Source organism: Aspergillus japonicus, assembly GCF_003184785.1.
Source record: "Aspergillus japonicus CBS 114.51 unplaced genomic scaffold BO86scaffold_45, whole genome shotgun sequence".
NCBI classification, from domain to species: Eukaryota; Fungi; Ascomycota; class Eurotiomycetes; order Eurotiales; family Aspergillaceae; genus Aspergillus; species Aspergillus japonicus.
In genome coordinates this window covers 158,059-185,781 of record NW_020291682.1, presented here as the reverse complement: position 1 = coordinate 185,781, position 27,723 = coordinate 158,059, and the positions used below count along the sequence as shown (strand labels likewise).

The following is a 27,723-nucleotide window of genomic DNA, read 5'->3' as shown; positions in this document are numbered from 1 at the left end:
GCAAAACCTACCTTCGCGCAGATGTTTGCTTGAACTGCTGCAAAACCATCGGTACAATGACTGCCACCGTTCTTCTTCTAGCCACACTTCCCATTTGTGCCCTTGCGTCGAGCGTCGTCAATGTCTTGAATGTGCCATACTCTGTTCCCTCAAAGGTCGAGGTATGCGTTCTACCTGTCCACCATTCCAAAGTCTCTCTAAGGGATCCATGGATCTAACAATGCATACAATTCAGTTGGCGCATGAATTCAAAGTGCAAGACGCACTTCCGGTGACCGTCCTCACATCCCAAGAGGCAGTCATTACAGCAACATGGATCAACAGCACCGTTTCTGATTTTTTGGTCCAAGACGACGTTTACACCAAGGGTTTTTTTAACGGTAAGAACTTTGTATTTTTGCTGCGCGCGATGACTGATTCCTGTTAGCGTTCTACTTCCAGGGTCCCGAAGGTCTTACCCTGGCTGGCGACGCAGAGTCCCTGCTTAAGACATTCGGAACCAGCCGGGTATTCTGGGCTTCATCGCAGCACAATGCAACCCTTCCAGACGGCCCCTACTTTGCGACATCTTCGGGCCTGCACCGGGCCTGGCGCCTCTACGACGATTATACTAATGCGTTCGTCCTGCCGACCATACCATCTGCCAACGACACCAACACCTATGAAGTCCTCCCTGCAAGCGGCGGCGACCTGTATGGAGCGATCCAAATTGCCGTCCCATCCAGGCTGTTCTACAAGCCTACGCCCGAGCAGCCTCTTGCTGGCTACCGCATCGGCGTCAAGGATCAGTATGACATCAAGGGTCTCATCACGACTTTTGGAAGCCGCTCGTACGCCGCGACGTATCCTCCATCGAATGTGACGTCCGGGGTCATTCAGCATCTCCTCGACCAAGGCGCAGTTGTTGTCGGCAAGACCAAGCTGTCCGTTTTCGCCAATGCGTGGTTCAGCATTGCCGAGTGGCCGGATTATTCTCTGCCCTTTGTAAGTACCATTCAACACATTGGAATAGATCAATGTCAGAAGACTGATGCAAGATAGAATCCCCGCGGCGAGTCGTACCTCATCCCCGGCGCCTCTTCTGCGGGCTCGGGTGCGTCTCTTGCCGCATACGACTGGCTGGATATCACCATCGGGGAGGATACCGGCGGTTGTAAGTTGGATCCAGCCCACTCACCAGCTACCCGAAAGCATCTCGCTCACACATAAAATCGCCAGCGATGCGTTTTCCCGCCGCGCAAAATGGCGTGTACGGGATTCGCTCCACCAAGAACAGCACCAACAACACCGCAACCGCGTTTGGACCCTTCGACGTCGCCGGCCATTTTGCTCGCGACGTCGACTCCTTCAACACCTTCGGTGCCGTGATGTACGGGCAGTCCGGCTATAAGAACTACACCAAGTTCCCCACGAAGATCCTCTACCCTCGGGAGTATTGGGCGAACATCAACCCGAACTACACGGCGCCGTGCGAGGAATACGTCCAGAATCTGGAAGCATTCCTGGGCGTGAACCGGACTATCGTCGACAGCAATACGCTTTGGTATGAGTACTCGGGGAGTAACGTGAGCTTGGCGGACTATTTTGCGAATGTAGGCTCATACGACGACAATAAACCCCCCCTCCCTCCCCCCCTTTCTTTGATTACCATGCGGCTAACTCGGAGAAACGCTAACTCACAAAGCTCATTCCCTACGTCTCCGGAACGAATACCTTCTCCCTCAACTTCAAGAAAGACTACTTCGCGAAATTCGGCCGCTACCCCTACACCACCCTCAACGCGGCCAGCGACCCCTCATTCACCCCGCAAAACGCCACCCTGGGCGAGATCGGCCACGCCCTCCAATCTGAGTTCCAGACCTTCTACCGCAGATACTTCCTGTCTGCCAACGAGGAAACCTGCTCCGACGCTATCGTAGTCTTCCCCTTTAACGGCAACGGCGGGATCCCCTGGTATCGGGACAGCAACATCAGTTATACCGTGGCGGGAAGCGCCCCGGCGCTCCCGGGGTATATCAGCTGGAACTATCTGTCGGTGATGAACGAGAGTCCTGAGGTGGCGGTGCCAGTGGGAACGGTGAAGTATCACAGCCGGGTGTCGCTAGTGGAGGAGGAGTTTCCGGCCACGGTGGAGATCCAGGGGGCGGTTGGGTGCGACTTTATGCTGATGAATCTAGTGCGGGCGGTTGCGTATGCGAGGGGGCTGAGGAAGGGGGTGCGAACTGGGTCGAGGATGTATTGAGTTGACTGGATTGTGTCTGAGGGTGATTTTAGAACAAGTGCTGTTTGAGTGCTGAGCAGGTACAGTACAGTACACGTCTTTACGTCTAGATAGGTCTGCGGGCTGCGGGCTGCGGGGAGCCCCCACTTTTGCCCGCCACCTCCGCAAGACACCAGATGTCCGCACCGCACCGCACCGCGACGCAGAGCTTAATAATGCATCGATCTATACAAAGAAAGGAGCAGATACGGAGTATAGAGTTTCGTATGACCTCATCTGAGAGCCTTATCCAAAAGTACCTATATGTACACCTCAGAACTATATAAAGAACCACGTTGCTCATCCAAATTGCCCAAGACAGCAACACAGCCCCTTCCCCCCGCACAGCCCTAACTTCATCCATCCGATCCCTCCAAACAAAGACTTACTCCCTACCTCGAGCAAACCATGACCAAGACAATCACCATCATCGGCGCCACCGGCACCCAAGGCGGCTCCGTCGTCAACGCCCTCCTCTCCACGCCGTCAACCTACACGACCATCCGCGCGATAACCCGGCACCCCACCAGCGCTGCCGCGCAGACCCTCGCCGCGAAAGACGTGCAGCTCATCCCCGCCGACCTGCACGACCCCACATCCTTGCAGACTGCATTCGCCGGCACCCACGCCCTCTTCGCGGTGACGAACTTCTTCGAGGCCCTGCCCACCCACGGCGTCGACGGTGCCATGGCGCTCGAGACGCAGCTGGGCACCAACATCGCCACCGCGGCGGCCGCCACCCCGACCCTGGAGCACTTCGTCTGGTCGACGCTGCCGGACTCCGCGGCCAACTCCGCCGGGGCAGTGGTCGTGCCCTACTACGAGAGCAAGCGCCGCGTGGACGCGTTCATTGCCGAGACCCTGCCGGGGCTGTGGGCTAAGACGACGTTCCTCTGGGTCGGCTGGTATAGTGCCAACATGCTGCTGCCGTGCTTCCTGCCGATGCGGGTCCGGGGCGCGGCGGATGACGGGTTTCTGATGTTGACGAATATCGACCCCGCGACGAGGGTTCCGGTGGCCGGGGATGAGAGGGTGAATGTGGGGTTGTTTGTGAGAGCGATTCTGGAGACGCCGGATAGGACGCTGCCGGGGAGGGTCGTGGCGGCCATTACTGAGTATCGTGCGTTGCGCGATGTGGTCGGGGCGTTTGGGAGGGCGACGGGGGTCAAGGTCCGGTGTGTTCAGGTCGGGAGGGAGGATTATCGGGCGTTATGGCCGGGGTTGGCCGAGTTGATGGATGTGTCGCACTATTATTTTCAGGTTACGGATGGGAGGTCGTTCACGGTGGTGGGGCGGGAGGAGGAGGTTCTGGGTGCGGAGGATCTGGGGGTAGAGGGGTTGGTTGGGCTGGAGGAGGCTTTTGCTGGGGTGTCCTGGTTGGATTGAAGTTGTTTTGTCCTTTGGTTTGGTGGTAATTTTGGCATGCTGGAAGTTGTAGTTATTGAGCTGGTTATGAAAACAGAGGGAATCATTCCCGATAGCCGGTTTCTTCACTGTAGAGCGATAGTTAGGGCGAGAGGCACTCTCACTTCCATTTGAGTAAAGCTCCCCGGTGTATCTCAAGCAGCTGCGCATGCATGCGATGCAGTGGAATCATGTCGAAGCAAGCAGCCCCCGCAGAACCATCTCCAGTCTCTCCACCCCCTCCACTAACCGATCCTCATTCTCCCACATGAAGCACAACCTAAGAAACCCATCCACTCGCTCCCTGGATCCACCCGTATTCGGTCCTGGTACAGCAAACAACCCCCCTTTCCCAATCACCAGCCCCTGCTTCGCCGCCTCGCGGTCCACATCCTCACTACTCACCCCATCAGGCAGCCGAAGCCACACGAAGAAGCCACCCGCTGCCATCCCGCGCGCCTCATCCGGCTGAAAGACTACGCCCAAGGAGGCCAGCTTGTGCCGTACTGCCTCCGCCAGAAGGCGGTACCTTGTTGACACAGCCGGCAGGATAGTTCCATTAAGGTGGGTGTGCAGGCTTCCATCTTCGAACATCTGGTTGATGTAGGTTGAGGTCAGGTGCGACGGTGCACCGCCGGAGATGTTGGATCCACTGCGGTGACGAGAATGCATTTAGTTCACGGCTGCCACGGGGACACTCACTGCCCGAGCGAGAATAAGGAAGCAGGGACAGAATACATACCACTGCGCCAACGCATCCACGAATTTCGGGGTTGCCTCCGCCCAACCCACCCGACAGCCAGGGCCGAGGATTTTGCTGAACGATCCGTTGCTCACCACATTGCCGAACTCATCATCCCCGACACCACCATCCAGTGTACGATCAACGTCCACAAGCCGCGGAATAGGCGATTGCTCTGCGGGCGTGACAGGGAGGAAATCATAGACGTCGTCGCACACGACGAGCGCGTCGTGTCGTCGCGCCAAGCGCACCAGCACCTCGCGGCGGGGGACGGACATAGTTGCGCCCGAGGGATTCGCGTAGGTCGGGACGCAGTAGATGAGATGCCTGTATCGCTTACCATAACTTGTCCGGTCTGTGTCTGCGCTTCTGGCATCCCCAACATTCCCACATCCCTGAAAATCACATGCTCGATACCGCGCGTCTGCAATCCCCCGCTCAACCTCCTCAACCAACAACCCCTCCTCGTCCTTCGGAACAGCCCGCAGCCGATCCCCCAGCCCGGCGTCCCGGAACATGGTAAAGACCAAATGATACGTCGGCTCGGGGAGCCACACCGCCACCGTATGGCGCGGGTCCGTGAAGACTTGCAGGATGCACGCGAGGTTCTGGGAGGCGCCGCCCGTGATGCAGATTCGCTCGGTGGGGATGGGCCGCGCGGGCGCGTAGAAGTTCGTCAGCCATGTGGCGATGTTTACTCTGAGAGGTTGGTAGCCTGCTTCGTCGCCGTAGTCGAGGGCGGGGATGTAGAGGCTTGGGTTGGAGAGGACGGTTGCGGCGGCTGAACGGAGGTGGATGGCGGGCAGGAGGGAGGGGTGCGGGGAGCCTTTTTGGAGATTAATGGGATGCATTTTGTTCTGTAGGTACTGCTCTATGCTTTCCGGGGGGGTCAGGTAAAATCTGTAGAATTCAGGGGGGGAGGATTTATAGAAGAGTTCATAGCTAAGTGCAAGTGAATGGATGCTAGCCCTAATTTAAGGTGAGTTTCATCTCCGCTGCCCGAATGGGCAATGTATGCGATCGGACCAATCATAACGACTCTTCTGTGGTGAGAATATGGGACCATTGGGTGGAGTTTCTTCACTGATAGTGCATATTTATTTGCAACGAATCGATCACTAACAATAGTTCGAGGATTCAAGCATTCGTGGGCTTGGCAGCCACCCTCCCATCAAGATAAAAATGAAGTTCACCGGAAATCTCCACCGTCAGGTTAGCATCCGGCACTAACCCATTCTACCACCGCTGATAGAAGACCGTGTTTCATAGATCCAATCAGTCTAGTATCACTGGCTGACTGTTTCTAATCATGGCTCTTGGTTTACTGTGAATAGATAAGTTATCATAATCTCCCTCTCCTTTGTTCTTAGTAGGACGAAGGCATGCTATCTTACTCTCCCCATCCTCAACCCACACACCAAGAAACATAAACCCCCCGAGCAAGCAATCCACGTACCACCCACACCAATTCTGAACCTCACCCCCATTTCCCAGAAGCACTACCCGAACTCAAATCCCCGAATCATCCTGAAACCGCCCGTTCGGATTCCAATGATTCGCCGGATTCGCATACCACCGCTCCCAGTTGTCGCACGTCCGATCTAGCTGCTGCTTCGCGAAGGTCGTCGGGACCTGCGCGATCTGCGCGGCCAGCACCTCCTTCAGCTCCAGGTCCTGCAGCGCGAGGCCCCCGGACGCGTGCCACGCGATGTGGCAGTGCAGGGTCCAGACGCCCGGGTTGTCGGTCTTGAAGGCAACGACAATGAATCCGTTGCTGGGGAGGAGGACGGCGTCGCGCCGGCGGGGGTTATCCAGGGAGAGATCGAGGGACTCGGGGCCGTCGTAGGGGAACTCAGAGTATTGGAGGATGGCGAAGTCGTGGCCGTGGAGGTGGATCTTTGACCCTCGGTTATGAGGGGGGTGGGTTAGGATGTGGTCTTATCGAGCGTTTGGAGCAGGGGTTGGGCAAGGATTGAGGGACTCTAACCAGGGGTGAGGGGGTGGAGACTTACCGGGTGAGCAACAGGTACCAATCGACCCCCGGAGACCGGGGTGGGGTTGTCCAAGTTCCCCCCGATCAAGATCATATAGTTCCAGGTGGATGTCTGTGGAGAACCCACCGGTGGTTCCTCAGCCAAGTAGATAACGGCATTAGGGTCGTAGGGCGGGTCGAGGTGGTTGATGGTGGGCTCGGTGTAGTTAACGAAGACGGTATCGTTCAGGAACTGCCACACGTTGACCGTTGCGGCGGCGTCGTTGCCGTCCGCGGGCAGGAACCAGGTGTCGATCGTGACGGAGGCCTCAAGGAGGGCATGGTTACTGTGGTATTTTACTGCTGTGAGGCTAATAGCCGGTGGTTCGATGGTCCACGGGACGACGGGGACCAGGTCGAGCATGTCACTGCAGGTGGAATTGTACGACCAGGCTGTCGTGGTCGGTACCGGAGGCTTATCTTCGTCGTCATCCCCGTACCACAGGATGCCCTGTCTGTCGTCCGGGAAGGTCTCGAAGTTGTGGCATCCCTCTGCAGGCTCGGTGCGGATCCAGTAGCCCTGTTTGGATCTGGGAATTTGTTTCTTGTTCGAGGTTTCGAGGACGACGTGATAGCGTTGACCTGTTTGATTGATTAGTGGTGATTCCTCGCAGTAAGCGCCATGTGAACGTGTCAAAAAGAACAGCGGCTTTAGGGTGAGCATTACCAATTCCCATATAGATGTGATTTGTTGTATACGGTTCAACTGGGACCAAGTCATTGCCGATGACCGTCAAATTGTGTTCATCGATACTAAAAATAAACGTGCTATCCGTGGACGCGTTGATCAAGCGTAGAATGTATCGTTTTCCGGACTTCACCTTCTTATGATATCGATTCTTGGGGAATGATCCGGCATAACTCCCTGATTCATCTTACATGTCAATAATTGTATCGCATATTCCTCACAAGGCAGATGTCACTTACCCTGACCATTGATCAGAATGCTGGTCTGTTTAGGAGGCACGCGAGGCGGATTTGCGACAGGATTCGCAAACTGCTCCTGGTAGTAGTCCATGAACGCACTGCGGTGGTTGTGGTCAGAGATGAGGATCGGGTCCAGGGCACTGTCGAAGTTGGCGGATGTGGGACCGTGGATCGTCATCGGGCCCAGCAGGCCATCAGAGTACTGCAGACTGTAATGGCTGTGGTACCAGGTGGATCCGTACTGGGTCGTGTTGAACACGTAGCTGAATGTGTCTCCCGGTGCAATGGGACATTGAGTAATGCCAGGGACACCGTCCATGAGGGTGGACCCGAACTGGCGAATGCCATGCATATGAATCGCAGTCCCGTTCTTCGAGAGGGTGTTCTTGACGGTAATGTCTAGAGGTGGCCTGTTCAGTAGTGGACGGAGTATATATTTTGTGTTGATACTTACTCACTACGTCGCCCCAACACGCCTCTGGTAATAGGTCAGTATGCATCAACAGCGTTGATACCGTAAGAGGCGTTTGCACTCACGTATCCAAGGGCCAGGGAAAGACTTGTCAAACAGCTTGGCATATGGAAAGTCGATGCCATCCCAATTCGCAGGACGCTTCGTATCTTCGCCCACGGTGAGGAAGTACTAGCATTGTTTACCCTTTCGCTGCGTCGAGAAGCTGGAAAAGAATACTTACTTTGCGTTCAATGCCAATAGGAGCCCTAACTTCATAGTCCGTGTGGATGGTAAAATCCTTAGAAGCATCGGTCCGATGTTTCAGCCAGACACCTCGGTTGTTAGGCGAGGGATCGTAGGTGTACTCGGCTGCCATAGCCGGATAATGGCATTTGAAGGAACCATGGGCACTCTCATCCTCAGCAGCACCGGGCGGCACAAACGACAGAGTGCCTGGCGCAATTGGAATCTGGGGTGATCCGGCTTCATATGGTCCACGGAACAAAGGGAAGCTTGGCTGGAAGCCGAAAAATGTTATGATATTGATGATGTAGGTTTGTAAAAACATGTTGATTCTACATGAGAACTGCAGAGGAAAATTCCTTAGACCGGCACGAAAGCATGGCAATTTATTCTTCTGTGTTTGAGATTGGACCCCTGTCCAGGCTTTCCAAGTCCGAGCAGAATGATCAACCGAGATCTCGTATAACGCGCCCGATGGCATCCTTGCCAGGTTCCTTCTCGAAAAAATCATGACGTGAGTCGGACATGCAGTCGTAGTCATCATGGAGAATAGAAGAAGACTTGTTCCAGGATGGTGTCTTGATTTTGAAAATGTGTTCTTCAACTATCTGCATTCAGAATAGACACACGGAATGAATCCCTTCATATTGTATAGCCTGTAGACTGCTGTGGCAAGACCTCACTATCATCGTAACAAGAATATCTCGGAGGAGAGAGCCATAGAACAGATATTTTCGATTCGACTGTAGAGAAGCTAGAACAGTAATCATTCGGGCCCTATTACAATTTAAGTGTGAGTGTGGGAGGATGGACCGAGGCTCCACTCAGAGCAGCATCCAATGACAAGCCATGCAAATTAAGCCTATCGATCATCTGAACGTATCGACCTCAGCAAAATAGGCAAGCGACAGGGATACCTTTAATAGATATGACGTTTTCGCGAGCTCTTCGCGTCTGAAAGCGATTTGTCCTAGGCAAGAACCAAAAGCAAGGGAGCGCGGCACATAAACTACCTGCTGAATACAAGAAAATGGTCAACCAACCCTCCCAGAATGGTATCTAGACATTAACCTTATATATTGGCACATGATATCCTTCTCAGTGTAATTTTGAGAAACGTATGTTGAACGCACGAACTATGTGCCTGTGTGCTACAAGAACCCACGGTACGCCCCATACGCCCCGTGTAACCCTAACACGACAGCAAAAAGCAATGACCTAGCACTACTATTAGGATTAATCGTTACACCTGTTAGCTTGGTGACACCAAGATCCGTGGCTGTCCACGTTTCCGTGACTCCATGCTGTGCTGACGCAGACGGATCCGAGATATCCTTATGAACCTGTTCGATTTGGAAGCCTAATTCATGCTCGATATCCCTGGCCATGCAGGGCCTTGGACTGTCATAGATTGTCTATTTTTAATATGAGTGAGATCACGTATTGAGATACGATTTGCAATGATGCATGATATCTGGGCCTTGGTCACAGGATCGTCACAGTAACTTTCTTTTAATACCTATTTTCGCTCACAGGTCATTTTTATCTCCCTTGGTGGCCTGACCTCTGTTGGGAAGAGGATTCTAGATAGCAAGTCTCCGAAACCTTTTCTCCTATGGTGCAGTAATTCGGCAGTGTTTGGCTCCGACGGTCGTGGTCAGTTATGTACAGCGGATAGCAGCCGCCATCCTGCAAAATCAGTTTCCCTCACTATATGCCCATTGCATGACTTACTGATTCCCAATAGAGGGATCTGAGCACCTTTTTGAACAAGCTGAACAGCAAAGCCTCTGAGCACCTTTTCGCACCCTTTTATAAGTGTCTTTCTGAGCACTTTCTCACGCAAGAAGGGTAGCAAAGACTGTGTGAAAAGCACATTTATAACTACAAGGCTACAGCTGAAGCCTTTTTGGTGATCTTCTAGGTTAATCAGCAAGTGTCTTTACCTTCTGGATAGATGAACTTGGATGAACCTCATATTTTGATTTGGTATATGATATTGTGCAGATTATAGAACCTGATAAGAATCTACACGAATCACTAATCAATCCAGCTACCTTGAAGATAACATAATTTACTTCACTTCCTTACTTATATACAGAGGTATTGGGAGAGATTACTACCCTGCCCAGTTTGAATGGTGCTTAGGAAGGTGCTTAGAAGTAGGAAACAACTTAAGTATGGTGGCAGAATCGTAATTATAATGCTTAAAATAGTGAACGATCTGGATTCGCACGATGGCGGATGCAATCTGCCTACGAGAGCCCAGTGCAGCCACTTAGCAAATAAAGACTCTCCTACCAAGCAATTTTCTTAACGCAGTGACTGTCTAACAAATCGGTAGCCGCATTGCCTACGAAGTTCGAGTACAAAGTAATTATCAATCTGAAAAGAGTCAGTAGCTACCTTTACGTGATCAATTCGTCTGGTGTGTATTCCGCCTCCGCCCCGGGTTTCATTGCATTCACCCAATATTCAATCTACGAGCGATATGGGGCCCATTACCCTCTGACAGTCCTTGCAGCCATCAGTGCCGCCCTGGCGTGTATACGCTAACTGTTCTACTTTTATGCGTCGACAATTCGCAAGATGAGCAAGCATCCCGTGATCAAAGGCTAAATAGGTCATTACAGATGAGTTCTTGGCTTTATGGCTCTTGAAGTCAGTTTATGCCTCAAGATGAAACATTAGGATCTCCGTGCGGGATCTGAAACCTGTGTGCTCTTGGCGCAGGAGTCTCGCAGTAGTTTTTACTAATGTGAACGGACTGTGAAATGGACATGGCAGCCTGACAATAAAATCAGCAGTGTTGAAGGGTGTTTGCCACTCCATGTATCCACTCCCAACCCTAAACGACCTGACTGAGTAGATTACACCCACGGTTGATGTTCTGACTAATAATCATAGAATATGCTGATGAAAAAGTTCGGATGGGATGAATAAGCACACTGTAAGCAACGGCAATGAGTCAGAAACTCCACCAGGACTGACTTGGTGTATTATACAATCATTACATGTACAGGGCATTTATTTGCCCCTAATCAAAATCATCACCCCTGGCTTCATATGGTCCTGAGTGGGGTACCTCAGCCCTATGAGGGCAAACAAAATTATGAGAGTGGCTACAGGGGTCAGCTATGCCTCAGTTAAAGGTCTTCAGATGGACTCACTCAGAGCGGGAAAAGCTAATCATGATATAATCACACCGGCTCTAGGCCTCTAAAGCCATGTCTCCAAGAATAGGTATAAAGGGGGACATCCAAATTCCATACCGAGCACCTGGCGCGGAAATACCCTTTTCAATCCTAGTCTGCACCTTACAAACTATTCTTGGAATGATGGATTCTGGCTCAGCGCTTAGCCCCGAGCAGGCTGAGCAGTATTTTGCTCATATTGGCCTACCCATGCGAGGCGCCCAAGGGCGTGATCTCCGACCAGATCTTGAAACTCTCTCCGCCATCCAAGCCCACCATCTATCACGAATTCCCTTTGAGAATGTCGCGCTGCATTACAGCAACACTCCACGGATCTCGTTAGAAATTGCCGACATCCACCATAAGTTCATCGAAAAGGGACGCGGTGGCTACTGCATGGAGCACAACCTCCTTCTCTGCCATGTGCTGCGCTATAAAGGGTTCCAGGTGCATCTCACCGGCGCGCGTCTCCATCGGGATGCAACCACTCCCATTCCAGGGTGGTCAGGATGGTAATTCACCCCTTTCTTTCCCAATCGACTGTCCATTGTACTGATCAACCCAACAATAGGGAACACGTAGTCAACATCGTCACCCTGGCCGATCGATCCCAGTACATGGTTGACGTGGGCTACGGCGGCGACGGCCCCATCCTCCCCGTGCCCCTGACACCCACCGGCGTGACGCTTCCCAACCTGGGGATCCAGGAGTTGCGCTTACAGTACGAGTCCGTCCCAGGCCTCTCCAGTCGACCGGACCAGAAGTTCTGGACGTATCAGATCCGCAACGGCGCCGATCGACCCTGGCGACTGTGCTATGCCTTCTCCGACCTCGAGTTCCATCCGCCTGACCTCGAGGTCATGAACTTCTACACCAGCCAGTTTCCGGGCAGCTTTCTCACCACGCGCGTCTTGGCCATTCGATTCCTCGCCCGCGACGGTCACATCTACGGGAAGGTGGTTCTAGACCAGGACAAGGTCAAGGTCAACACGGGGGGCAAGTCCGTGCTAGTCCAGACGTGCGTGACCGAGGCGGAAAGGGTCGAGGTGTTACGGGAGCGGTTTGGCATTCAGTTGACGGTGGAGCAGCAAGAGGGGATCATCGGGAGGAATTCCGCACTTGCTGGATGTTGATTTCTAACTCCTCACGGCGTCTTCAAGGTTGTGGTTTCTGATACTGAGTTGGGATAGAGTAGGTGGGTGAATGGAAGTGCCGCGGGTGGGTTGGAGAGGGTTCGGGATGCCTCGGACCAACTTCTGATTTGCTGATGCAAGTATACCATAACATCAGTACTTACATGATAAGGTAGATAGGTTTATAGACCAGGACAAATCTCTCAGTCTAGAATTAGTGAGATCGCACATCTTTTCGCACTAATTCACGGTCAGTCACATATATGAGGGGGGGGGGGGGTTGAATCTCGCTCCCGGAGTACCTTAATCTCTACACTATATTGCGCCACGCGGTCAGGCAACGGGTTATATTCGTCAGACCCTACACAGAGTCTTGAAGTCTAATGAACTGCGCAGAATCACCTTTCTATCTACATACCTCCTGAGAGTAGTTCGAGGTTATGCCTTCAGGTTTAATCGGACTGACCGGTCACCTCAAGTATAGAAGGTAACTGACCAATGGGATATCGGTATCACAGCAGCTAAAAAGACGGAAAATCCTTCGGCAAACCTGAAAATCTCTACAATGCCACCATGATGATCCTCGTGGGACGCTTTCTGGAGGCTAAGGGTGGTTCCACTGAGGACTCTAAGGCTTATCGTTGGCACACGGCTCTCCGGGTCTCGGAATACTGGGATGGGGTGGCCAACTCGGCGAGAAAGTGCGTCACGGCCCTGGAAATCTTTTTTTCAGAGGCTCTTTATTGACAGTAACATTACAACAAAAAATGTTCCCCAGAGTGATATCGGCTATGATCGGGATTGGGATTCATTTTGGGCGATGTCAAATCCGCTCAGCCAGAAATCAACTCTCGCGCACGGTCTATTCCCATTCACATTTGATAATGCTATTCTGACTAATTTTATGCTGGCCCCTAATTACACAGGAGTTCCTCCCGACCGAGAGGTAAGCTTATATTGATGTGCAGAAGTTCCTTGTCTTCTTTCTCTTTATGCAACGAGATCATCTGTGGTCACGGGACCATCATCTTTTGCTGAGTCAGCACTGTTGGTTATGCAATATCACGTGCCAAATCGAATACATCTTGGAACCTTCAATACGGCTTCGATCCTGCCATATGATAAATGATTCACTTGGTGTCTATGCCATAACCACTGTGACCGGATGCAGGACCTCAGCAATACAGTCATCAAAAGTTCAGCCATGGTTGCCAGTCTGGCTTTGTCTGAGGGTATAGTTTGTGCCCGGATAAAGAATGGGGCCGATAACAGATTGCCTGATCCCCCAAGCGCTGTTAATGCTGGAGACTTACACTTTACAACCCAAGCTGACAGTCAGCACTTTTGACTTAACACATTTATCTTGATGAATAGGTCACTTGAAAAGAAGGACTATTAATTTTCACTTCCAAAACGACGGACTATGCTGTCTTCAGCATTCCTTCTCGGCCTATTGACAGCCGTCACTACTGTTCTCTCTAAAACAGTAGAATATGACTTCAATGTTACTTGGGTCCTCGCCAATCCAGATGGTGCCAAATTGCGACCAACCATTGGCATCAATAATGCCTGGCCTTTGCCGCAGATTCAGGCTGACATTGGGGACACCATAGTTGTCAATGTGCTCAACTCGTTGGGCAACCAGTCCACAGCTCTGCACTTTCACGGCATCTTCATGGAGGGTACCCCACACATGGATGGGACGGCTCAAGTCTCCCAGTGCGCTATCCAGCCTGGATCATCTTTCCAGTACAAATTTCAGGTTAGAATGAGATTACATAGTGACTGACATGGCCTAATGGTCGGTGTGAACGAACAATCGTCTAAGTAAAATCAACAGGTCAACCAGCCAGGAACATACTGGTATCATGCCCATGCGGAGTCGCAGTACCCGGATGGACTTCGTGGCCTCTTGATCGTGCAGGATGGAGCCTCCCCTTACCATGATGAGTACAACGAGGAGATTGTATTCTCGATCTCGGATTGGTATCACGAGCAGATGCCGGAGATGATGCCACACTATCTCCATCAGTCCATGCTCCATGATCCGACGCCTGACTCGAATCTCATCAACGACACTCAGAACCTCCAGATCCCGGTTCGAGAAAACGAGAAATACCTTGTTCGTATTGCGAATATCGGCGGCTTCATGGGACAATATGTCTCAATCGAGGACCATGAGATGACGATCGTGGAGGTGGATGGTGTCTACACGAAGCCCGCACAAGCACAGACCATCTATATCGCTGCTGGTCAGCGATACGGGGTTCTGATTGAAGGCAAGAACAATGCCAGCCGCAATTACGCTGTTACCGTGACTATGGACAAGGTATGTATCATGGGAACAGTAGTTGCGGGCTCGATTGCTGATCTGCTTCTGCAAGACTTTGATCATGATGGCCCACTCGCGACCTCAAGTCACCGTTACCGGTTGGTTAGTCTACGACCAGAGCCGGGCACTCGACGAACCATCCGCAGACATCGACATCTCCCAAGCAATTGACGACATTGGGCTGGAACCGTATGACGCGGAGCCACTCTTCACCTCACCGGATCAAAGCATCACTCTGAATATGGGAACGGCCCGACTTGCGGACGGAAAAAGCCAGTATGTTACCTCCCCTCTCCTCCCATCTATTCCTCCGCCCTATCACTTCTGAAACCCCCCCAAAAGCCACCTGTCCAACATATAGATTCACCTAAACAGCTGGACCTTCAATGATATTGCCTACACCCCGCCCGAATACCCGACCTTATACCACGCCCTCGAAGCTGGGGCACTCTCCACCGACGCTGCAACCTACAACCAATCCACCAACACCTTCATCCTCGCCGAAAATCAGACCGTGGAGCTGGTGGTCAACAACGGCCACATGAGCCGCCACCCGTTCCACCTGCACGGTCACAACTTCCAAGTGGTCTACCGCTCTGAGGCCGGGAATGGCAGCTTCGCAGACACCGGAGCGACCGAGGCGGATTTTCCTAGGGTTCCCATCCGGCGCGACACGGCTATTGTCCATCCCGGTGGGAACCTGGTGCTTCGGTTTCGATCGACGAATCCTGGTCAGTATAGCATTCCCCCTTTCTTCTTGTGTTGTCTCTTTCCAGATGAAAAGGGCTTAATCCGTTCACAACTGTTCACCGCCTCATTTGACTTTTTTGGTTGGTACTAGGAGTCTGGATCTTCCACTGTCACATGGAATGGCACGCGTACTCGGGGCTCGTGCTCACCCTCGTCGAAGCCCCGCTGGCCCTCCAGGAGCGGATGCGGCTCTCCACGCTTATTCCGGCAGATCATCTCGCTACTTGCGCGCCTGGACAGTCCTTGCTGTCAGGATCGGTTGTCGAGGTCGATGAAGCGGTCCCTTCTTCCACGCCAACAGAGGATGAGGACAATGGAGCGAGTTCCGACACGATGGGTGATCACGACAGCTCCGCTGCTACTAAGAGTAATTGGAATCGGTGAGTACAGCCATCTCGTTCCTTCCCTCTGGTGGGAACGGCAGCAGGAGATCAAACCCAAAGCAATCGACTAATTGCATTAACAGGGCGGGCGCTTACCTCGGTTTCTTGGTGGTCATGATGATAGCCACGGGAGTTGTTGCCTGGCGCGAAGTGCGGCGGTGTGCTTGCTCTGGACGAGAGACAAGGTACGCGCCGCTGCGTGCGGGAGCTACGGGAGCTTGAGGCGTTCTGCTTGAGCTTTTAGCCGGAGGTCATTTGGTATATAATGGACGAACATGTGGTCGCTACCACAAAATTTGTATATAGATGCCTATGCCCAGCTTATACAGTCCAGTACAGCCTTGTTTATCCGAAACGTGTGTGTTGATAGAGCTTGGTGTATATCGTTTCGATAATATACTCCCACGCTCTGAATATATAGAGTTGCTATTGCCAATCGACTACAGTAGAATCAACAGGGTGAAGACAGCCAATGTAACAAATTCCGCTCTGAGCGTGTCAAACATAGCAAATAACAATGAGCAGGACAACCTTTTCTATTGACATTCTGGACCGAACACCCCCGCTGGTTCCGATTAGCGAGGGTGGCGCAGGCGGAGATCGGGATTTCCCATGGATTGTTCGATCGCTCGGAAAGCCAGGTTTTGGCAGCCTTGGCTAACCTTGGAATTGGCATTTCCGCTCGATGACGTACCGCACCCCTTTCGCATGTCGCAGCCGCAGAAGAGGGGAAGATTCAGGTAATCCAGTGTCCGTTGGGGACATTTATTGTCAATGGTCTGTATGTTCTCCTCCGCTCATGGGAGAAGGAGGAAGGGTCTTTAGGGCTTGGTTGCGCATAGTTGCGGCTCGTGCGACCAGTTGCCATTCCCCCGCATAGGGACTCAACCCTACGAGTACTGTACATACGGTAGTATGAGGACAAGGCCCAGGGACAACATGAAGACCCACAGATTGCGGAGCTGAGCTTTGGCGAGTACCTTGAAAGAGCCGAGGGGATCTTTGACTTTTTCGTCGTTTTGCCGATGGAATCGGACCAGGGGGAGCTGCGGACGATCTGGACCTGGATTCGCACGTGTACGCAGGCCAAGCCAGAACCAGTCTAAGCGAGACGCTGGGCGCGCATTGGCGTGACCAGCCTGTGACAGCTAGATAAACCCACTACAACGCTTCACGAACACGTCTCTCCACAAAACAAGAAGATCGCTTGGCGGTAGTCCCGCCGAAACACCTTATAACAAGGCTGAACGCTCACCAGTACCTCGATCACGAACATGCAAAGTGACTAAACGCAGGCGACAACTGCCCCCCCCCAACCGATCACCATGGCGCGCTCCCACCCGCATATCACAGGTACAGTACCCACTCACATCCCAGCACAACCCCCCTCCCACCTCAAGCCCTAACTCAGAGCCCCCGAAAGCGCGATCCTTCGGCTACATCGACCCCAACATCCCCAACCCCAACGGGCCCAACGACACCTCCATCATCATCTACGGCTACACGCCCTCGCTCGCCCTGGCCGCCTTCGCGGCCACCTGGTTCTTCCTGCATCTGGTCGTGCACACCCTCCAAACCCACCGCCACCGCAGCTGGTGGTGGCTCCCCTTCTCGGTGGGCCTGGTCTTCGAGATCATCGGGTACATCGCGCGGGCGCTGTCCGCGCGCCAGGACCCCTACAACCTGATCTACTTCGTGCTCAACTACTTCTTCATCGTCACGGCGCCCGTGTTTCTGGCCGCCGGGATCTACACCATCCTGTCCGGGCTGATCCCCCGCCTCGGAAGGCAGTACGCCCTCCTCCCGCCGAGGGTGATCCTGTGGTTCTTCATCACCTCCGACGTCATCTCGACGGTCGTGCAGATCGCCGGCGCCGTGCTGGTCGGCGTGCGCGAGTCGCGCCAGCTGGATCCCTCGGTGGCCAATCAGATCCTGCTGGGGGGGCTGGCGTATCAGGTGTTCGCGATGACGGTGTTCATCGTCGTCGCGGCGGGGTTTTTGGTCCGCGCGAGGCGGGTGATTTGGACAATGAAGGGCAGGCGGAAGGGTGAGGGGCACGAGGGGACTGAGGGGCCCGCGTACGCGGTGTTCTGTGGGGTGTTTGGCCTGGCCACGCTGCTGGTGTATCTGCGCACGATCTTTCGGTTGGCGGAGACGGCCGAGGGGTTGGGCGCCACGCTGGCGACGCATGAGGTCTACTTTGCGTGCTTGGAGTTTGCGCCTATCGCTGCGGTGGTGTTGTTGTTTGCGGTCTGGCATCCGGGGAGGTTTGTGGGGGCGAAGGTTGGGGGCCCGGCGGGGTCGTTGAGGGTGAGGTCTTATGGGTTTTGATTTTTGGTGTCCTTGGTTCTGTTGGGGTAGGGGGGCTGGACGAGGTTCTGTCGCCGTTGTTTGAGTCTTCTGGAGCATGAGATGATGACGTCCGGCGATGTAACCGATTCGATTGTGGGCAATAATCTGTAGGATAGCTGGGCTGTCTACCTGGTGCTGCAGTACACGATTATCTATTGCAGTGTGGTGGGTTTCATGCCAACACGCCACTGGGCCATCACGGGACGCTGACGGTGGGGTTAAGTGCTTCGCATGGCATAGTACAGCGTATTCAAGCCAAGTATATCTACTTTGATTGATGCATAGATAATGAGGAATGACAAATTGTTGGGAAAGAGCTCTTTGTGCTCCCCATCGCTCAAACATCCCTGCGCTGACGGCGAGACTGTGTTTGTCTAATGCGATGTATGTTCAGGGATCCCCGCAATACGTCTTTTGCAGTATATGGCAGTTGGGAACCTGACGCACCGCACTGGAGACGCCATTGGGTTGTAATTCGACCAAAAGAGATCAATTCTCGCCTTCTGATGCCAAGATTCACTTCCGTGAAAGCTGGGGAGAGAGCCACAGCGGAACGGTATCTTCAGGTTTTCGCCACTCGCAAGGATTCAGCAAGCTTCGAGCAGAAGCAGATTACTGGTTGAGAGGAGGAGGAAGTGAGCGCCTGCTAGTATGGTCAAACAGAGTCACATTTCGAATAATATCACGGCCAGGCTGGAACCTTGGTGCAGGAAGCAGAATTCTGTTGTGTGGCATGATGACTACTGGTAAGTAAAGCTACTTCCATTAATAGAGACGAAGTCACGGCGAAAGACAATGAATGATACTTTTATACTATCGAGACTGCCCGTAACAGCTACCTGTCATTGCGGATGTTGCTCTCATAAGGTTTTGCATAATAGTACTTCGTCCTTGTGCTCTACATCCTGCAACAGATGTGGTTTCAATCCAGCTAGGGCAAGGTAGCCTTTGCTGCAAAACATCATTCCCCAACATCACTTGTTAGCTGTGCGCGGATCGCTAAGAACTGTCTCCCCTGCTCTATGCGGACTTGCTGCACTGGCGATAATTGCGACGTGATACACCACTCCGCATCCCCAACCGATGATCAGTTTTCTGGCGTTTTACCTAACAAGAGGCAGGTTTAAACCCCAAGGTCAGGCCATTGTGCTGCTGATCAGTGAAGACATAGCTGTGCCCGGGCCAGCCATTCGAGTTGACGTGCAGCCCGTTGAATCCGTGGGCGCTCTCCTTCAGGCGGAGCCGGACCGCGTCCCCCGTGGGCGAGCCCTTGAAGACCGCCAGCCGGCCCAGGTTGTCATTGGCGTAGGGCCAGAGCTGGCTCTGCGCCCCGAGATCCAAGAAGGCCAGGAAGGCGGGATGGCGCTGCGACTTCGGCGAGCCGTTCAGGTCCTTGAGATAGAACCCGTCGTCCTCCCTCACGGGGCCTCGGGACTCGCAGTCCGTGTTGCGACACACCTGGAACCGCCGCTGCATGCTGCCTTCCCTGAAGGTCAGCAATTGCCACGGCTGCGCCCAGGCGCCCCACGTGCTGTCCACGATCGGCCCGAGATCCGGGTGGAGGAGCTTGTAACATTGGCCGTAGTGGATTCCGAGGTGCCTGTCGTGGGCTGGGGTGGTATCCTGCTGCATCTGCGGCTCGGGGGCTGATGCGCCACAGGGAGGAGGGTCCTGGTCGAGCAGCGTCTGCTGAAGCGGGTCGAGGGTGTTGGGAAGGGTGAGAGCGCTCGAGGATAGGACCGTCAGGGAGATGAGGAGCATGGATCTGAAAGTCATCATCGCCGCTAGCTTCACTCTTTGCAGTTGATTGTTGAGATGCTTGGGTTTTAGTCCCGAGAGAAACACAGCAATGCTGGTTAGAGGGAGGAAAATCGTTGCCACGCTCCCTTGATTATGAATTCAGAGCACGAGTACGCCCGAGAGATGATTAGAAGTTCATTTATAGTGCGGGTCCTCGACTTCACCAAGATGTAATCCAGACCTAGTCTGATGATTCGACCTGCACGGGGAGGCATCTCGCTCGCATTGGCTGTGCTGAAAGACTCCGAGCGAACTGGAATCCTACCGCGGCCTTACAGAGTTTCAGAGCCGGGGAATGATTTCACGACTCTTGCTGCTTAGCCTTTTCTTGTCCTTGTTTCCGTAACTCTACTGGGAAGCACAGTTGCGGTTCCAGAGTTTGCATGTCCCTTGGTCACTTTTTGGTGTGAGGTAGAGCTCCGAGGGCCCGGTGTTCGCAGGACGGCCAACGCACCGTCGATACGAGCGTTGTTGGCTTGACAGAAGAAGTAGGCGATATTGTGGTTCTCCGCTTGTCATTATACTAGAGAGCTCTTCGAGAATATTACAGGTCAACGTCGTCTTGCCCTTGCCGGGATCGCCTGTGATCCACAAAAGATGGCCGCCAGCTGCAGATCTCCATCGTTGAAAGTCCGCATGGCTAAGCACCCAACGGTATAAAGTCGGAATAAGACCGTCCTTCTCTTCCTCGATTCGTTGTTTATCACGCCTCGGGTCAACGGTCCAAACTCTTGGAAGAGGATGGATCTCAGTCCTTACGACCTGGCTCAGTGGTCTGAACGGCTTACTCCCCTTTGAATCTCTGATTGGTTGTGGTAATGGTTGATTATCTCACAGACGTTCTGGCGACCCGAGGTCTAGCATTGGCACCGGTGAATGGTGTTGCTGAGTTCATTATGTCCGGGAAGATTCCGAAGGGGAGAGTAGAATTGGAGACACATATGAAACACATGTTTGAAACCAGTATGTGTAAATCCAAGGGTCACACCGGTCAGCTACCCAGCACCTCCTTTTTGTCAGGAGGGTTGATGAGAGGGTTGCAAAAGAAGATAAAAAAAAATAGAAATAAAAAAAATAAAAAGAGAAGCAAGGCTGCAAAAACATACAACAGAAGGGATTCGCTGGTGGTCACCCACCCAACTACTAACCTCCCGGCGTGTGGCTTAAGTACGGCTGAGCGGACGGGAAGCCCTGTTTTCCACACCCTGTGGTCGTATGTGCTGGCTACGTTTCATTCTTTAGGCTATATAGAATTTTATCTGTGAATCTGATAGTACTCTCTTATTATATTTAGTCTGAATCAAGTGTCCTCAGAGCACACGCGAACAGAAGAGAAGTAGATATGAAAGCCCGAGCACATGCATCTTTGCTGGCGACTGTATGTGCTAGGTTTTGACTTCTGCGGTACAATCTACATCGTTCTAGATAAACAGGAATTGATCCGCACATTGACCCTGGTCCCTCGGAAAGAATTCTCTGGAACATGTCTGGCTATAGATAGCCTACGAGTAAGGAGGGGTCGCGACTTTTCACTCATAAATGTATATCTTTTAGAGTCTACTGTTTGAGGAACCAATAGGTGGTTATCGGCATCCTTGTGAGGACCACCAACACATATATATATTAAATATCCTCTGTTAATTCGGCGACGTTGTAGCTGGTACATGCACTAACTCAGGAGCCTGGGGCTCTGGTAGAACACCAAAAAGCATTCTCTTCCATGCTAATTTAAGAGTCAGACTCAGCAGGTGTACAAGGTATTTACGCGTTAGGTCTACAAGTGACCCTATCTTAGATCAAGGACGACGAAAATGAAATGCGGACACTGCGGCCACGTGAGACTCACTTGCCACGTTGAAATTGATTCCTAAAAGAAGAAAAAACAAAGAAAATATTACTCCATTTACTTCGAACCCTTCATCACCAAAACTTGCTCATCGCTTTCCCGACAAGCGTCCGCCTTGATCTGTAGATAGGGACTCATCTCGAGATCGGGCTCGGGAGTCCGAGTGCCACGACCGGCGGAACTTCGCGTGGAATTCTGGGTGGGATACTTGGATCGAACCGAGGTCAATCGGCCACGGTTGGTGACGAGACGAAGCAGCGGACGGTAACACGGCAAACAGGCGGCAATGAGATAGACGCCCGCTTCGACCACGCTCCACAGAAGAAAGGTGACGGAGATCCAGGTGCCGTCGGTCAAGGGATTGTTGGTGAAGAAGGCGACGCATCGACAGATCGAGGTTACCATGCCACTGATCATGTTATTAGCTCGGGCCGGGGTTGAGAACCCTGGAGAGTGAGGGGGGAGGGGGGAGGGGGGAGGGGAAAGATTGGCGGCTTACATGCTACCCGTGAGGAAAGTCACGGCCAGGCCGTACTTCACTTGTGATGGAACCTGCAGTCGCCAGACCACCGGCTGCGGCAGGATGAGCATCGCGAGGTCGATGATGACATTGGGTAAGGTGCCCCAGCGATAGAAGACCGGAATGTTGTCACATTTCCCACCGGCAATGGTCTTGTCCCAGAGATACGCCACCGGCCAGCACTCAAAGGCCCCCGCCATGATATCGGCGATGGCGAAGGCCACGATAAAGGCCATCAAGCTGTAGCAGGCCACCCGATAGGGGCGATTCTTCTCACAGATCCGGAGGTAGAGCGTCAGAAGGATGACACGGGGAAAACAACAACCGGCCGAATAGATGATCGGAGTGGCATAGAGACATTTGGCCCATGGGACTAGGGCTTGAGGGTCAACGGTCTCGACAACATCCAGATGGTAGCCAACCCGACCGATGTCTATAGCCACTGTGGTGGTGTGAACAAAGATTAGGGATCTGGATAACCTTAAACAAAGTGAAGAGAACAGTACAACATCTTACGTACCCAGGGAGAGGATACAGAGTCCGACACAAGATAGGTATCCGGGAATCGTGAGAATATCATCAATGCCCAGCCGTTTCTCACTTAATCTCATGGCTGCGAAACGCAACGCCACGGCTAACGTTTCCAGCACGATAAAAACGATTGCCACATCCCGCAGTGTGTCGCCGGAATATTCTCTCATGCGCTCAGGACTAATGGACGCAGCCATTGTGGGTGGTCTTGCTTTTGGTCGTTATGAGATTAAGCACTCCCCGATATCAGAAAGCAGGGAAAGAAAGCTGCAGCGGGGCAACGGGATTACCCAGACTACTAGAATCCTCCCGGAGCATCTGGCATTCTTAAGTTACTCTAGATAGAGAGAAAGAGGGGGGAGAGGGGGGGGGTGCGTGTGTATTAGAAGGGGGGCGGGTGACGTTACATACACACACACACACACACACACACACACACACACACACTACCATACTGGTGTACTCCACTGTACTGTACAATACACTTGTTGGAGCATGGGGGCGGGAACGGGAAAGTTGGCTTACGGCATAAGCCCTAAGCATGTGGGATGTGAGGGGAACACTGTTAGTGCTGACATAGTTGCAGATATATCTGCACATGTGCGCATTACTTACTACCTTTAGCTTAGTCTTGCCATTCAGTTATAGTTATTTCAGTCAATTTATACCCGAGCTTTTCTCCTCCCGCCTTTCCGCCCCTTCCCGCTTGCCCAATTAATTGTACCTGCGGTAACTTACAGTAGTTGCAAGTTCCTTCCTTCCTTCATCACCACCATTCACCATCTCTCCCTCTTTACGCAAGTATCATCCTCTCCACCACCATGTCCAGCGAGAATTTCAATATCATCGAGCATGTCATTCCAGGTTGTCACATTCGGGAGTATCCCGGAAGTACGGTCAATCAGGAAGATGTTTTGCAGCTACATATCAAACAGTATACCCCCAAGAACCAAGCCCAGCCGGTGCCGAATGATGCTGTCACAATCATTGCCGCTCACGGAGCCGCTCTTCCTAAGGTATAGTATAGTACTGTCGCCCCCAAGTTTGGCCCATTGCCCTTTTCCTTTTCGCACGTCAAGGCAGAATGGCTCCCAACATGGAAGGCTGACTGATATGCCTGAGTAGGAACTGTATGAGCCGTTATGGGATGAAATTTTGGATCAAGCCACCAACTTTCAGATCCGTAGTATCTGGGTCGCCGACTGCGCCAGTATGAATATGAGCGGCATCTTGAATGAGGACAAACTCAGCACGGACTGTAAGCCGTTGATCCCTCTTATCTACACATGTGTACACAGGAACTAAAAGTTCATCAATGCCAGGTTCCTGGATGGACCATTCGAGAGATCTCTTCCTGATGATCAACCACTTTCGCGAGCAAATGCCGCGTCCGATCGTTGGGGTCGGACACAGCTTCGGTGGGAATATCATGTCCGACCTCCTCCTCCTCCTCTTCCCCCCTTCACAGCCCCCTACCTATACTGGGCCCGTAATACATTGACTAACTCTCATCTCTTTTGTTTCTTGGTTCCAACAGGACCAATCTCGCGTATCTACACCCGCGCCTTCTTACCACACTCTTACTGATTGACCCCGTGATCCAATTAACCCCACCGGCGATGGGGTTCGGCACTGACGCCACCGGGCCGATCAACTACACGCTGCATCGCCAGGATGTCTGGCCTAGCCGGGAGGCAGCTCTCCGTGCCAATCGTGCGTTGACGTATGGCTGGGATCCTCGCTGCGTGGCTCGCATGGCTCAATATGGGTTCCGCCAGCTTCCCACCGCGCTGTATCCCGACGTAGAGGCTGTGAAAATGGGGTTCGAAAGTACAACAACATCTGCATCCTCTTCCGCCCGTCCCCTACAAGACCCACCCTCACCCACCACAGCCCCCGTGACCCTTACAACAAGCAAGTACCACGACCTCCTGGCCCAGATCCGAGAGAACTTCAGCGCCCGATTGCCCGATGGCCGGATCGCCGCCTCGCGCGCTACACACGCGGACCTCGACCCGCTCGCCGCCTTCATCCCGCTGTATCGCCCCGAGCCCCGGAGTGTCTTTCTCCGGCTGCCAACTCTACGGCCATCGTGTCTGTGGGTTCTGGGTGGAACCACGTACCTGAAGCTCGACGAGATCCGCGAGGGAATTAAGACGTGCGGGACCGGCGTCGGAGGAAGCGGGGGGATTCCCGAGAGGAGGGTCCAGGAGGTCACGTTACCGGGACTGGGCCATCTGATGCCGTTTCAGGCCGTCAAACAGGTTGCGGAGCCCTGTGTGGCGTGGCTGGAGTCCGAGATGGAGCGTTTCCGCGAGGCGGAGAGGCTATGGGCGGAGGGGCGGAAGGGGAAAAGTCATCTCGCCTTGGAAGAGACCTGGTATCGAGTGCTGAAGCCGTTGACAGTTCCAGGTGGGAAGGGAAAGGAAAAGGAAAAGGAAAAGGGAGAAGGCCGGAAAGCTAGAAAGGACAAGCTGTAGTACCTTGCACTATAGATCGGTTCGGAGGACTCGTGGCAATAACGGGTCCCGTAAGGATTCTCTAATATCCTACCAAGTAGGATTCAAGGTTATTTGCTCTCGTCATGCACCCTTCCGTTGGTAATTTGTGCGTTCTCGCCAATCATAATCATCATCTGGCATCATTTGCCAACCACAATGGCCCCCAACCGATTACCCCTCCGCTTGATGGCTACTAGGACTAAGTTACTACCAGGTACTAGTTCACAGGTAGCTACCTTAGCCTCAGTGAGATTGCTGACAGAGTAACTTACGGAGCTAGCTGATCATTCGACAGCCAGGAACATGACAAATCGATGCAGTTTGAAGTGACAAGGCAGACACAAGGCGGGGGAGGCAATCATCCCGTGCGGTGGTCCGTCGGCGACCCCGGGAAAGAAGGAAGCCCTAAGTTACAACATCCAGCACACAGCACACAGCACACAGCACACAGCACACGATGACATTTTTAGATGCAGAGCAAATCGTAGTCCATCGGAGTACCACACTCCCATACCAGCCCATCCAACTAAGCCCCCTCCCGTCTCCGGAATTCCAAGATGGGGCCTTCCTTGCCCACAATGAAATTATCCTTCATCTTGTACTCGCCTTCGTGGCCGACCCCCAGATGCTCCATCCCCGGGGTTAACCGCAGATCATACAGCCAGAGCACGCGCGCGACGCTGACCTCCAACTCGAGCATGGCCACGTTGCGACCGATGCAGGCCCGCGGGCCGATGCTGAAGGGGGCAAAGGCGGCGCGTTGGCGCGCCATGACCGCGGGCGAGACGCCCTCGGCGTCGGAGTCGGCGGTCTCACTGCCGCGCAGCACCCAGCGACTGGGGTCGTAGACGAAGGGCCGGTCGAAGTGGGCGGGGGAGTGATGCAGCGCATACGTGGGGACGCCGACGATGGTGCCGGCGGGGAAGTGCCACTCGAGCACGCGCAGCCCGCCGGGGAGGACCTCGCGCGGCAGGTCCATGGGCACGGGCGGGCAGAGGCGCATGCTCTCCTCGATGCAGGCGCGCAGGTAGCCCATCTGGCCGGCGGCGAGGCCCGGGCCGGCGACGATGGCCTCCAGGGTGGGGAAGTGCGCGCGCACCCGGTCCGTCAGGCGCGCGCGCACGGCCGGGTGGTGGGCCAGGAAGTACCAGGTCGCGGCCAGCGCCGTGTTGGCGGTCTCGGCCCCGGCGCCCAGGAGCAGCGTCGACTCGCTGATCAGCTCCTGCGTCGAGTACCCTTCCCCGGTCTCCGGGTCGCGCGCCTGCTGCAGGTAGTAGATGATGTCGCGCCGCGCCGTGGACGGCGTGGCCGCCAGCCGCGCCGTCAGCTGCTGCCGCGAGAAGGCGATCTGGCGCTCGCGGTCCGCCGCCGTGCCCATGCGCAGGTACTGGTCGAACCCGATCCGCCGCAGCCACGGCATCTGCCCGCAGATGTTCAGGATCCGCACGTTCAGCGCCATCATCCGGAAGAAGAAGGTGTTCTCGTCGCTGATCGTCGTGTCGAACGTCTTCCCGAAGCAGATCTCCCCCAGCGCGTCGAAGATCAGGCACGCGCTCATGTGCACCATGTCCTTTGGCCGGGACCAGCCGCTGCTGCTGCTGCTTTTCTGGGTCTGGCTGCTATGCTGGTCCCCCAACGCCAGGCACCACTCGCGGATCGCGGTCAGAATGTGCGGTTCCATCCCCCGCAGGGCCTGGTCCGAGAACGCCTGCGACATGACACGGCGCTTGCGCGCGTGCACGTTGCGGTCGATGGCGTTGAAGATGCTGACGCTGTAGAAACTGTGGTACCACTGCGACTTCTGCACGTTGGCCTGGTGGCCGTAGATGGGCTCCAGCGCTCGGGCATCCAGGATCGTGACCCGGTTGGGCCCGATCCGGACGATGCGGCCATGGCGCTGGTGCAGTCGATACAGGTCCTCGTGCCGGTCCCCGCGTACGGCGTGCAGCACCGAGTACAGGTCGGTCAGTTTGGCGAGGAAGGGACCGGGATAGGCTGCCAGGGGGTGAAACCAGACTTGGTAGATCACGTAGCTCAGACCCTAGATTTAGATCGGTGTGTGTGTCAGTATGCGTGGGGGAGAATTGAGAGGGGGAGGGGGAAGGGGGGAAAGGGGAGATCGGGGGACTTAGGGCATCAGATTGACCCACGGCAGCAGAGAGAATGGCAGCAAGTAGCTTGCTGAGCGAGATGGCGCCCAGAGCCGACTGAAGAATATGGTCGAGCATACTGGAAGACACGAGGCTGACGATGTTGGGACGGAATTGCTGATGCAGTTGGCAAGCACAGTCAATTTAAAACCTTTGTGATATTTGTGTC

The 27,723-nt window shown here is 53.8% G+C and overlaps 11 protein-coding genes across 11 annotated transcripts, besides 2 other annotated features; 6 read left to right on the top strand and 5 right to left on the bottom strand.

The window, feature by feature from the left end:
* Positions 1–56: 56 nt before the first annotated feature.
* On the top strand, positions 57–2,242 carry BO86DRAFT_436033 (amidase signature enzyme; the record flags this gene model as incomplete). The annotated part of the gene is made up of 6 exons (XM_025675990.1): positions 57–161; positions 236–380; positions 428–984; positions 1,042–1,153; positions 1,219–1,565; positions 1,685–2,242. The coding sequence occupies 6 exons, from the start codon at positions 57–59 to the stop codon at positions 2,240–2,242; spliced, it is 1,824 nt and encodes a 607-aa protein (XP_025525369.1).
* A 426-nt stretch (positions 2,243–2,668) lies between these two features.
* Positions 2,669–3,646, top strand: BO86DRAFT_401827 (NAD(P)-binding protein; the record flags this gene model as incomplete). The annotated part of the gene is made up of 1 exon (XM_025673802.1): positions 2,669–3,646. One exon carries the CDS (start codon positions 2,669–2,671, stop codon positions 3,644–3,646), a length of 978 nt encoding a protein of 325 aa, XP_025525368.1.
* A 207-nt stretch (positions 3,647–3,853) lies between these two features.
* BO86DRAFT_436030 (aminotransferase-like domain-containing protein) lies at positions 3,854–5,257 on the bottom strand (the record flags this gene model as incomplete). Its single annotated transcript, XM_025675989.1, has 2 exons — positions 3,854–4,316; positions 4,407–5,257. 2 exons carry the CDS (start codon positions 5,255–5,257, stop codon positions 3,854–3,856), a joined length of 1,314 nt encoding a protein of 437 aa, XP_025525367.1.
* Positions 5,258–5,915: 658 nt separating this feature from the next.
* On the bottom strand, positions 5,916–8,387 carry BO86DRAFT_318439 (multicopper oxidase; the record flags this gene model as incomplete). The annotated part of the gene is made up of 8 exons (XM_025668212.1): positions 5,916–6,302; positions 6,419–6,706; positions 6,782–7,020; positions 7,106–7,299; positions 7,362–7,764; positions 7,820–7,843; positions 7,903–8,008; positions 8,061–8,387. The coding sequence occupies 8 exons, from the start codon at positions 8,385–8,387 to the stop codon at positions 5,916–5,918; spliced, it is 1,968 nt and encodes a 655-aa protein (XP_025525366.1).
* Positions 8,388–11,087: 2,700 nt separating this feature from the next.
* Positions 11,088–12,535, top strand: BO86DRAFT_343327 (arylamine N-acetyltransferase family protein). The gene is made up of 2 exons (XM_025669143.1): positions 11,088–11,768; positions 11,828–12,535. The coding sequence occupies exons 1-2, from the start codon at positions 11,290–11,292 to the stop codon at positions 12,387–12,389; spliced, it is 1,041 nt and encodes a 346-aa protein (XP_025525365.1). The 5' UTR covers positions 11,088–11,289; the 3' UTR covers positions 12,390–12,535.
* A 935-nt stretch (positions 12,536–13,470) lies between these two features.
* Positions 13,471–16,210, top strand: BO86DRAFT_366733 (multicopper oxidase). Its single transcript, XM_025670114.1, has 6 exons — positions 13,471–14,151; positions 14,230–14,718; positions 14,774–14,997; positions 15,097–15,452; positions 15,563–15,851; positions 15,938–16,210. Exons 1-6 carry the CDS (start codon positions 13,813–13,815, stop codon positions 16,074–16,076), a joined length of 1,836 nt encoding a protein of 611 aa, XP_025525364.1. The 5' UTR covers positions 13,471–13,812; the 3' UTR covers positions 16,077–16,210.
* A 969-nt stretch (positions 16,211–17,179) lies between these two features.
* On the top strand, positions 17,180–18,567 carry BO86DRAFT_411608 (RTA1 domain-containing protein; the record flags this gene model as incomplete). The annotated part of the gene is made up of 2 exons (XM_025674595.1): positions 17,180–17,207; positions 17,278–18,567. The coding sequence occupies 2 exons, from the start codon at positions 17,180–17,182 to the stop codon at positions 18,183–18,185; spliced, it is 936 nt and encodes a 311-aa protein (XP_025525363.1). The 3' UTR covers positions 18,186–18,567.
* Positions 18,568–19,313: 746 nt separating this feature from the next.
* BO86DRAFT_436024 (uncharacterized protein) lies at positions 19,314–20,081 on the bottom strand (the record flags this gene model as incomplete). The annotated part of the gene is made up of 1 exon (XM_025675988.1): positions 19,314–20,081. A coding segment is annotated over one exon (768 nt), but the record flags the coding sequence as incomplete, so codon positions are not given.
* An 819-nt stretch (positions 20,082–20,900) lies between these two features.
* Positions 20,901–21,127: a sequence feature (Protein overlapping with rRNA (BO86DRAFT_436023, RAH79467.1) was converted to a misc_feature.).
* A 27-nt stretch (positions 21,128–21,154) lies between these two features.
* Positions 21,155–21,227: a sequence feature (Protein overlapping with rRNA (BO86DRAFT_436023, RAH79467.1) was converted to a misc_feature.).
* A 682-nt stretch (positions 21,228–21,909) lies between these two features.
* On the bottom strand, positions 21,910–23,178 carry BO86DRAFT_366726 (uncharacterized protein; the record flags this gene model as incomplete). The annotated part of the gene is made up of 3 exons (XM_025670113.1): positions 22,893–23,178; positions 22,352–22,814; positions 21,910–22,261 (listed from the first exon to the last, which is right to left on the bottom strand). Exons 1-3 carry the CDS (start codon positions 23,098–23,100, stop codon positions 21,910–21,912), a joined length of 1,023 nt encoding a protein of 340 aa, XP_025525360.1. The 5' UTR covers positions 23,101–23,178.
* Positions 23,179–23,606: 428 nt separating this feature from the next.
* Positions 23,607–25,383, top strand: BO86DRAFT_449688 (uncharacterized protein; the record flags this gene model as incomplete). Its single annotated transcript, XM_025676741.1, has 4 exons — positions 23,607–23,919; positions 24,029–24,161; positions 24,226–24,334; positions 24,441–25,383. Exons 1-4 carry the CDS (start codon positions 23,725–23,727, stop codon positions 25,381–25,383), a joined length of 1,380 nt encoding a protein of 459 aa, XP_025525359.1. The 5' UTR covers positions 23,607–23,724.
* A 547-nt stretch (positions 25,384–25,930) lies between these two features.
* BO86DRAFT_436018 (cytochrome P450) lies at positions 25,931–27,632 on the bottom strand (the record flags this gene model as incomplete). The annotated part of the gene is made up of 2 exons (XM_025675986.1): positions 25,931–27,445; positions 27,555–27,632. 2 exons carry the CDS (start codon positions 27,630–27,632, stop codon positions 25,931–25,933), a joined length of 1,593 nt encoding a protein of 530 aa, XP_025525358.1.
* Positions 27,633–27,723: the final 91 nt, after the last annotated feature.